The sequence below is a fragment of the Salvelinus namaycush genome, unplaced genomic scaffold, assembly GCF_016432855.1.
Source record: "Salvelinus namaycush isolate Seneca unplaced genomic scaffold, SaNama_1.0 Scaffold725, whole genome shotgun sequence".
Lineage (NCBI taxonomy): Eukaryota > Metazoa > Chordata > Actinopteri > Salmoniformes > Salmonidae > Salvelinus > Salvelinus namaycush.
In genome coordinates this window covers 71,164-81,753 of record NW_024061448.1, presented here as the reverse complement: position 1 = coordinate 81,753, position 10,590 = coordinate 71,164, and the positions used below count along the sequence as shown (strand labels likewise).

General features: G+C 43.4%; 1 protein-coding gene across 1 annotated transcript in view; it reads left to right on the top strand.

Annotated features, from left to right (window-relative positions):
• The first annotated feature begins 1,467 nt into the window (after positions 1–1,467).
• Positions 1,468–10,590, top strand: part of LOC120042593 (RNA-binding protein 26-like) — a 21,188-nt gene continuing 12,065 nt past the window's right edge. Inside the window, exons 1-8 of the mRNA XM_038987416.1 lie at positions 1,468–1,850; positions 2,155–2,273; positions 2,608–2,756; positions 3,035–3,123; positions 4,108–4,394; positions 4,638–4,934; positions 8,463–8,700; positions 8,960–9,108. Of these exons, the coding sequence (XP_038843344.1) occupies positions 1,792–1,850; positions 2,155–2,273; positions 2,608–2,756; positions 3,035–3,123; positions 4,108–4,394; positions 4,638–4,934; positions 8,463–8,700; positions 8,960–9,108 (1,387 nt within the window). The 5' untranslated portion in view covers positions 1,468–1,791. The remainder of the gene's footprint in view (positions 1,851–2,154; positions 2,274–2,607; positions 2,757–3,034; positions 3,124–4,107; positions 4,395–4,637; positions 4,935–8,462; positions 8,701–8,959; positions 9,109–10,590) is intronic.

The window sequence follows — 10,590 nt, the reverse complement described above, 5'->3', positions numbered from 1 at the left end:
CTGCTCCGCCCACAACCGTAAGGCTCTCCAGAGGGTAGTGAGGTCTGCACAACGCATCACCAGGGGCAAACTACCTGCCCTCCAGGACACCTACACCACCCGATGTCACAGGAAGGCCATAAAGATCATCAAGGACAACAACCACCCAAGCCACTGCCTGTTCACCCCGCTATCATCCAGAAGGCGAGGTCAGTACAGGTGCATCAAAGCAGGGACCGAGAGACTGAAAAACAGCTTCTATCTCAAGGCCATCAGACTGTTAAACAGCCACCACTAACATTTATTGGCCGCTGCCAACATACTGACTCAACTCCAGCCACTTTAATAATGGGAATTGATGGAAATTATGTAAAAATGTACCACTAGCCACTTTAAACAATGCCACTTAATATAATGTTTACATACCCTACATTACTCATCTCATATGTATATGTATATACTGTACTCTATATCATCTACTGCATCTTGCCATCTTTATGTAATACATGTATCACTAGCCACTTTCAACTATGCCACTTTATGTTTACATACCCTACATTACTCATCTCATATGTATATACTGTACTCTATACCATCTACTGCATCTTGCCTATGCCGTTCTGTACCATCACTCATTCATATATCTTTATGTACATATTCTTTATCCCTTTACACTTGTGTGTATAAGGTAGTAGTTGTGGAATTGTTAGGTTAGATTACTTGTTGGTTATTACTGCATTGTCGGAACTAGAAGCACAAGCATTTCGCTACACTCGCATTAACATCTGCTAACCATGTGTATGTGACAAATAACATTTGATTTGATTTGATCAGTAACAGACATGTCTGTCTCTCCTGGCTCAAAGTAGAGGAGAGATGGACTATGGGTCACTATGGGTCTTTGTGTGTGAGGTGTTGATGTGTTGAAGGTATCGAACTGTCTGTTCAAGCAGTTGGCACACAGTTAGGCCACTCATTGGTAACACAAGACATGCAACCAGAGATCTCTTCACAGTCCCCAGGTCCAGAACAGAGGCTGGGAAACACACTGTATTAAATAGAGCCATGACTACATGGACCTCTCTGCCACTCCAGGTAACTCAAGCAAGCAATACAACCAGTTAAAAAAACACATAAAATAACACCTTACTGCACAAAGGTGACTGTGTAGAGACACCGCCATTTTATATATCTTGTATTGTAATTTGCACTGTACTATGTATTAGACCTATATATCGTGTGTATGTACTGATATGGAGGCTATGTGTGACATTTTAAATGTATGTATTTGACTAATAATGTTATGTACTATGTATTATGTCATGTTTCATGTGGACCCCAGGAAGAGTAGCTGATGCTTTCGCAGCGGCTATTTGTGATCCTAATAAATACCAACTACGCCAAGTTACAAATGTGACATGTCCGTTCTTATTCTCGCGATATCCGTCAACGAGAATACACGGGAGTAAATATTCTCCATTTATTTGCAATGAGGGAAGGCCTGCATTGCCTGAGCATTCAAACTAGTTGAGGGAATAGTTTAACAGTGAACAAATTGTCTTCCCCCTTTGTATTGCAAGAATTTAAAAAGCAAGAAACACACTCAAGACAATCTAGCTAGCTACAACAAGTCGTTGGGCCTTTTGTGTTGAATAGTCATGCAGGTTTGAGAGAGAAGGCGGTAACTAACAGCTAACGTTAGCTTGTTGACTTCTTGTCTTTGGACTTACAGTATCTTGTCATTAAGAGACATTCCCGAGGGAGAATTAACCCTGGCTACTGAGTGGAACAGAAGTTGACCGGTGTCTGAAAATGATCATTGAAAACCTAGATTCCTTGAAAACGTGGCTTTTCAAAACCCTCGAACCCATGTAAGTAGCTAACTTAGATGGCTAACCGTTTAGCAACATTAGCTTGCCAGCATCAGATGCAACAACATGACTTAAGACAAGGCTAGCATCGTTTGGATGCTAACTGACTAGCTCGTTAATGTTTCTATCGTGTGACTAGATATTTCAAAACAAAATAGCAGTTTATAGTTGATAAATTGTCTGAAATCTTGTCATCGATTGGTCTTCTTAGTATGGTAAGGATATATTCTAGCTAATTTGTTGTTGTATAGCAAGAGTTGGCATGGCTAACTGTGTGTTTGTGTTGACACTGTCCCTGTTATAGTTGTGATGCGGATCCTTCTGCCCTCGCTAAATACGTCGTTGCCTTGGTGAAGAAAGACAAAAGTGAGACGGAACTCAAAGCCCTATGTATCGACCAGTTGGACGTATTTCTACAGAAAGGTAACGTTACTTATTTAAAACACATTTTTATAGTTGTGACAATAAGTGGTGGTGACGTTGCCGTCATCTGCCTCGAAGTCAAGAACAGCAGAGGTACTTTTTTCATAGACTGTGACTGGGGATGCATCCTATTCTCTTTTTATAGTGCATTACATTGGTTAAAAGTAGTGCACTAAATTGGTCATAGTGTTCCATTTGGAACTATACACACAGTGACTGATACTCATTGGTTACCTAATATGCAATGTGTTGGTGTCAGCCCCACTATTCATGCCCCCTTGTCCTCCTCCCCTTCATCAACCACCCCTCGTTCCCTGTCCTGTCTTCTCCCCAGAGACGCAGACCTTTGTCGATAGACTGTTTGAAGCTGTCAACACCAAAAGCTACTACCTACCTCAGCAGCAGGACCATCAGCCAGGCCCCGCGGCCAAAGCGGCGGTACACCTGACCAGGACGGACAAAGACGACCAGAGGAAAGACGAGGTGACTGGCAGAGTCATGTTTAAAGGCACCGACACTTAAAGGGAATGTTTACTCATGTTTACCTTAACAGTGATGCTACAGGAAACAGCTGTGGTAGAGTTTAGTGCCTCCACACAACTGGCATGGAAGGTTACACACCACAGTCTGACAGTAGACTATCTATTGTCCAATCGTATTCTTTGTAAACAGCAAGTAGGATATTTGTAAACAGGATGAGATCAATGCAGTTTATCTACTGTTACTTTCAGGATCTTAGAGTTCAAACTTGTGTTTTCCAGCCAAGTCGTGAGGAGGACTGGGGCAAGAAGTTCTCCAGGAGAGTGAACTACAGCCCCCCGTCCAGCTCCCGCTACAGCAGAGACAGCAGGTCAGTGTGAACTACAGCCCCCCGTGCAGCTCCCGCTACAGCAGAGACAGCAAGTCAGTGTGAACTACAGCAGAGACGGCAGGTCAGTGTGAACTACAGCAGAGACAGCAGGTCAGTGTGAACTACAGCAGAGACGGCAGGTCAGTGTGAACTACAGCAGAGACAGCAGGTCAGTGTGAACTACAGCAGAGACGACAGGTCAGTGTGAACTACAGCAGAGACAGCAGGTCAGTGTGAACTACAGCAGAGACAGCAGGTCAGTGTGAACTACAGCAGAGACAGCAGGTCAGTGTGAACTACAGCAGAGACAGCAGGTCAGTGTGAACTACAGCAGAGACAGCAGGTCAGTGTGAACTACAGCAGAGACAGCAGGTCAGTGTGAACTACAGCAGAGACGACAGGTCAGTGTGAACTACAGCAGAGACGACAGGTCAGTGTGAACTACAGCAGAGACGACAGGTCAGTGTGAACTACAGCAGAGACGACAGGTCAGTGTGAACTACAGCAGAGACGACAGGTCAGTGTGAACTACAGCAGAGACGACAGGTCAGTGTGAACTACAGCAGAGACGACAGGTCAGTGTGAACTACAGCAGAGACAGCAGGTCAGTGTGAACTACAGCAGAGACAGCAGGTCAGTGTGAACTACAGCCCCCCATTGACAACATGTGAGGGACATAGTTCCCTTTTAAATTGCTCTACTGGACCTGGTCAATAGTAGTACACTATCTATATTATATAGGGTGCTATATGAGACGGATCCTTAAATGTTCCTGTCTACCGGTCTCTGTCCTCCACTACTGTTCACTGGGATGTTGGCTAAGTGACTTCTCTCTCTCCACCCTTCTCTCTCTCTCTCCACCCTTCTCTCTCTCTCTCCACCCTTCTCTCTCTCTCTCCACCCTTCTCTCTCTCTCTCCACCCTTCTCTCTCTCTGTCCACCCTTCTCTCTCTTCCCCTTCTCCCCTTCTCTGTCATTTGTCAGACGAGGGGATGGCCGTAAAAGGGAGGACCGTACCAGGAAGCGAAATGATTACGACCGCATCCCCCCGAGACGGGACTCGTACCGGGACCGTTACAACCGGAGGAGGGGTCGTAGCGGTAGCTACAGCCGCAGTAGGAGCAGGAGCAAGGACCGGGCCAGGGACCGGGAGAGAGACCGAGACCGCAGTAGCAGGAGTCACAGCAGGAGCAAGGACCGGGCCAGGGACCGGGAGAGAGACAGAGACCGCGGTAGCAGGAGTCACAGCAGGAGCCACTCCAAGAGCAGAGGTGAGAGGGAGACAGAACAACGCTGGTTGTGTGCAGGTTTTTGTTCCTGCCCAGCACACCTGATTCAAATAATCAAGGTTTACACATAAGACTATAATTTGTTGATTTATATTGTAAGTCAGTATGTCCGGCTGTTAGACTAGTGTTGGGGTGGAACAAAAGCATGCACATCCAACAGCTCTACACCTGCTCTAGATATCATGACTGTTTCCTGTTTCCTGCCACTAATCCTTCTGATCACAGAGCGGGATGCTGGGAAGTCAAAGTATGAGCCCGACCGAGGAGACCGGGGGACGGAGGTTGGAGCTGGCGAAGGCCTCCTGCCGATCCCCACGGCAACCACCACGTTCCCCGTGCCGACCCTCAGCAGCACCATCACGGTGATCGCCCCTCAGGGTAACCACAGCAACAGCATCACCTCGGTGACGGACAGCTGGTCGGACTTCCACCCGGATCAGTCACTGGACCGGCCTCTTCCGCCACCGCCCTTCAACCGGGGTCCGCCCCCTCAGCAAAGGAAACGTTGCCGTGACTACGACGGTAAGCAGGAAGGAAGTTGACGCGCCTGAGATGTTTTTTTTTTTAGTTTTTACAGCGAGGCTTGTCTTTTAGTGTCCCGGGATCAGTATGACTGACAGATGTGCAGGACAAGGAGGATGTTTGGAGGGATTTTTGTATTCTTTCTGTCTGTCTGTTCCTGGAAAAGGCCTTCTGTATCTAACTCTATTTGTGCTTCTTCACAATGGGTTGTTGTGTATGTGTGGAGATGTAACAGCTGGTGTCTAACAGATGGTATCTAACTGTCCTTTAGCTGTGTTACTATATATTATTGCTGTGTTACTATATATTATTGTTGTCTTCCAGAGAAGGACTTCTGTATGTATGGAGATATAACAGATGGTATCTAACTGTCCTCAATCTGTTTAATGTACAGTACCAGTCAAAAGTTTTGACACACCTGCTCATTCAAGGGTTTTTCTTTATTTTTTACTATTTTCTACATTGTAGAATAATAGTGAAGACATCAAAACTATGAAATAACACATTATGGAATCATGTAGTAACCAAAAAAAGTGTTTAACAAATCAAACCTATATATTTGACATTTTTCAAAGTAGCCACCCTTTGCCTTGATGACAGCTTTGCACACTCTTGGCATTCTCTCAACCAGCTTCATCTGGAATGGTTTTCCAACAGTCTTGAAGGAGTTCCCACATATGCTGAGCACTTGTTGGTTGCTTTTCATTCACTCTGCGGTCCAACTCATCCCAAACCATCTCAATTGGGTTGAGGTCAGGGGGATTGTGGAGGTTTAGGGGATTGTGGAGGCCAGGTCATCTGATGCAGCACTCCATCACTCTCTTTCTTGGTCAAATAGCCCTTACACAGCCTGGAGGTGTGTTGGGTCATTGTCCTGTTGAAAAACAAACGATAGTCCCACTAAGCGCAAACCAGATGGGAGTGGTTTAGTAGTGGTTTCTTTGCAGCAATTCGACCATGAAGGCCTGATTCACAGTCTCCTCTGAACAGTTGATGTTGAGATGTGTCTGTTACTTGAACTCTGTGAAGCATTTATTTGGGCTGCAATTTCTGAGGCTGGTAAACTCTCATGAACTTGTCCTCTGCAGCAGAGGTAACTCTGGGTCTTCCTTTCCTGTGACGGTCCTCATGAGAGCCAGTTTCATCATAGTGCTTGATGGTTTTTGCGACGGCACTTGAAGAAACGTTCAAAGTTCTTGAAATGTTCCGTATTGACTGACCTTCATGTCTTAAAGTATTGATGGACTGTCGTTTCTCTTTGCTTATTTGAGCTGTTCTTGCCATAATATGGACTTGGTCTTTCACCAAATAAGGCAATGTTCTGTATACCACCCCTACCTTGTCACAACACACCTGATTGGCTCAAATGCATTAAGAAGGAAAGAAATTCCACAAATGTACTTTAGACAAGGCACACCTGTTAACCTTTTCTCAATAGGGGGGGGCGCTGTTTTCACTTTGTAAAAAATCGTTCCCAAATTAAACTGCCTCGTACTCAATTCTTGCTCGTACAATATGCATATTATTATTACTATTGGATAGAAAACACTCTAGTTTCTAAAACCGTTTGGATTATATCTGTGAGTAAAACAACTCATTTTGCAGCAAACTTCCTGTCAGGAAGTGAGAAATCTGAAATCGGGGGCTCTGTTCCAGGGTCAGCCTATTAATTTGCATGGAATCTATGGGTCTACATGCACTGCATACGCCTTCCACTAGATGTCAGTAGGCAGTGAGAGTTGGAATGGGGTGTATAGCTCTATCTGAGGCCGAACAAGACCTCTTGGAACGGTGGGTCTAGTCTTTTCACCGTTCAGCTTGGCGCGAGAGGGACCTCAGGATTGCGTTCTGAAAAGCTTTCGTTATAGACGTTAGATATATCCGGCTCTGATTTTATTTGATATATGTGTTAAAAACATCATAAACTAGTTATATTAAACCGACTTATATCAGTTTATTGCGATTTTCTGGATTTTCTTTGTTATGCGTTATGGTGAGTTGGACACTTCTGTGCTGCATGGCCAGCTTTGTTAGCTAAATCGACAGATGAAGACGACATTCTACAACCGAACAACGATTATTCTGGAAAAAGGACACCTTGTACAAGATTCTGATGGAAGCTCATCAAATAGTAGGAACCATTTATGATATTTCGTATTTCTGTCAAATGTTTAGACGTATATTCCGCCCCGATTTTGGGCGCTGTCTCGCTATAACGTAAGCTGTATGTCGTACTAAAGTTATTAAAAAAAATCTAACACAGCGGTTGCATTAAGAACTAGTGTATCTTTCATTTGCTGTCTAACCTGTATTTTTTAGTAAAGTTTATGATTAGTTATTTGATTAGATGATGTGAGTGTCAGAAATATATCCGGATAATTTTGTGCAGTTTGGCTACGTATTCACATTGTTCAACCACGATTTGTGCCGCTAAATATGCACATTTTCGAACAAACCATATATGTATTGTGTAATATGATGTTATAGGACTGTCATCTGATGAAGTTTGAGAAGGTTAGTGAAAAAAATTATATATTTTGCTGGTTTATTCGCTATCGCTAACGTTGCCTTGAATGAATGCGGTTGTGTGGTAGGCTATTGTAGTAAGCTAATATAATGCTATATTGTGTTTTCGCTGTAAAACACTTAAAAAAATCTGAAATATTGGCTGGATTCACAAGATGTTTGTCTTTCATTTGCTGTACACCGTGTATTTTTCATAAATGTTTTATGATGAGTATTTAGGTATTTCACGTTGGTCTCTGTAGTTATTCTAGCTGCTTTGGTTAGATTTGTGATGGTGGCTGCAATGTAAAACTATGATTTATACCTGAAATATGCACATTTTTCGAACAAAACATGCTATACAATAAATATGTTATCAGACTGTCATCTGATGAAGTTGTTATTTGGTTAGTGACTATTTATATCTTTATTTGGTCGAATTTGTGATAGCTACCTATGCGGTAAAAAAATTGTGAAAATATGCGGTTGAGTCTTTTGCTATGGTAGTTAGCTAATAGAAATACATATTGTGTTTTCCCTGTAAAACATTTTAAAAATCAGAAATGATGGCTGGATTCACAAGATGTGTATCTTTCATCTGGTGTCTTGGACTTGTGATTTCATGATATTTAGATGCTAGTATTTACTTGTGGCGCTATGCTAGGCTATGCTAGTCAGCTTTTTTACTGATGAGGGTGCTCCCGGATCCGGGATGAGTACCAAGTAGATTAATTGAAATGCATTCCAGGTGACTACCTCATGAAGCTGGTTGAGAGAATGCCAAGTGTGCAAAGCTGTCATCAAGGCAAAGGGTGGCTACTTTGAAGAATATAAAATCTAAAATATATTTCGATTTGTTTAACACTGTTGTTGGTTACTACATGATTCCATATGTGTTATTTCATAGTTTTGATGTCTTCACTATTATTCTACAATGAAAATAGTAAAAAAATAAAGAAAACCTCTGGAATGAGTAGGTGTCCACACTTTTGACTGGTCCTATATATTATCGATGTGTTCCAGAGAAGGGCTTCTGTATGCGCGGAGACATCTGCCCGTTCGACCACGGCATCGATCCAGTGGTGGTGGAGGACGTTAATCTACCAAACATGTTCCAAGCCCCTCCCCCTATCCCGGGGGTCGCCCAGCCCCCGCCCGGCCTACCGCCCCCCCCAGGACCTCCCCCTCTCATGACCCCACCGCCCGTCAACCTCCGTCCCCCCGTGCCCATGCCATCCAGCCTGCCACCCAGCCTGCCACCCAGCCTGCCACCAGGTAGGAATTCAGTAGATCCATCTTGTCATAACGAGTCCGTGACTTAAGACACGTTTGTTGGCATTCCAAATGGAACCCTCTTCCCTATAGGGCGAGCTGCTATTGACCATAGCCAATAGGGTGTTAGCCTTCCTTTTTTAAAGATCTCCCTAGAGACTATAATTCACTGGAGTGTGTTGATGTCGTTCTAGAATGTTGTGATAATGGCAGCCATCTTGGTCAGGAACCATTCTGGTGTTTTATTTAATTCTGTGTCCCCCCCCCCAGGTCCCTCTCTCCAGGCATCAGGGGATGGACGCTCCTCCTAACTCCATCACCAGCTCTGTTCCCACTATTGTAACCACAGGGACACGACCCTCCATCCCCCAGCCTCCACCTCCTCTCTTCTCACCAGGTAGGGATGAGACGGAGCTGTGTGTGTGTGTGTGTGTGTGTGTGTGTGTGTGTGTGTGTGTGTGTGTGTGTGTGTGTGTTGACAACCAGAGGGGTTGTCTCTAAGTATCAAATCCTAGGTGCAATCTCCTGCCGTTGTGCCCTTGAGCAAAAGCATTTAGTCCTCTTAAAACTTCTTATGGCTGCAGTCCCGATATCGGGACCGATATGACAACAGCCAGACATTCACGTGTCTTATATCATTTTAAAGGTAATCTTGTTGTTAATCCCACCAAGTGTCCGATTACAAATAGGCTTTTCAGCGAAAAGCACCACAAACGATTATGTTAGGTCACCACAAAACCACAGAAAAATTCAGCCATTTTTCCAGCCAAAGAGGAGTCACAAAAAGCACAAATAGAGATAAAATTAATCACTAACCTTTGATGATCTTCATCAGATGACACTCATAGGACTTCATGTTACACAATACATATATGTCTTGTTCGATAAAGTTCATATTTATATCCAAAAAACCTCAGTTTACGTTGGCGCCATGTTCAGAAATGCCTCCAAAATATCCGGAGAAATTGCAGAGCCACGTCAAATAACATAAATACTCATCATAAACTTTGATGAAAGATACATGTTTTACATAGAATTAAAGATACACTTGTTTTTAATGCAACCGCTGTGTCAGATTTCAAAAAGCTTTATGGCAAAACACAATATTCAATCATCTGAGAACAGCGTTCAGCCACAAAAGGAAGCAATACAGTTACCCGCCAAATTGTGCAGTCAGCAAAACTCATAAAAGCATAATAAATCTTACCTTTGCTGATCTTCGTCAGAATGGACTCCCACTTCCACAAGAAATGTTCGTTTTGTTCGGTAATGTCCATCATTTATGTCCAAATAGCTATTTTTGTTTGCGTGTTTGGTAAACAAATCCAACGTCAGGAAGCGCGTTCACTAAAAGCAGACGATATGTCCAAAAGTTCCGTAACAGTCAGTAGAAACATGTCAAACAATGTATTAAATCAATCTTTAGAATGTTTTTAACATAAATCTTGAATAACGTTCCAACCGGAGAATTACATTGACTTCAGATGAGCGATGGAACAGAGCTCCCTCTCATGTGAACGCGCATGGTGAAAGCATGGTCAGGTCATGGCAGACCTGACTAATTCCCCTCTCATTCGGCCCCCCTTCACAGTAGAGGCATCAGACAAGGTTCTACAGACTGTTGACATCTAGTGGAAGCCATAGGAAGTGCAAACTCATCCGTATCTCGCTGTAATTTCAATAGGATCTTGGTTGAAAATCGTCCAGCCTCAGAGTTCTCACTTCCGGTTTGGATTTTTTCTCAGATTTTTGCCTGCCATATGAGTTCTGTTATACTCACAGACATAATTCAAACAGTTTTAGAAACATTATAGTGTTTTCTATCCAATACTAATAATAATATGCAAATATTAGCAATTATGACTGAGGAGCAGGCTGT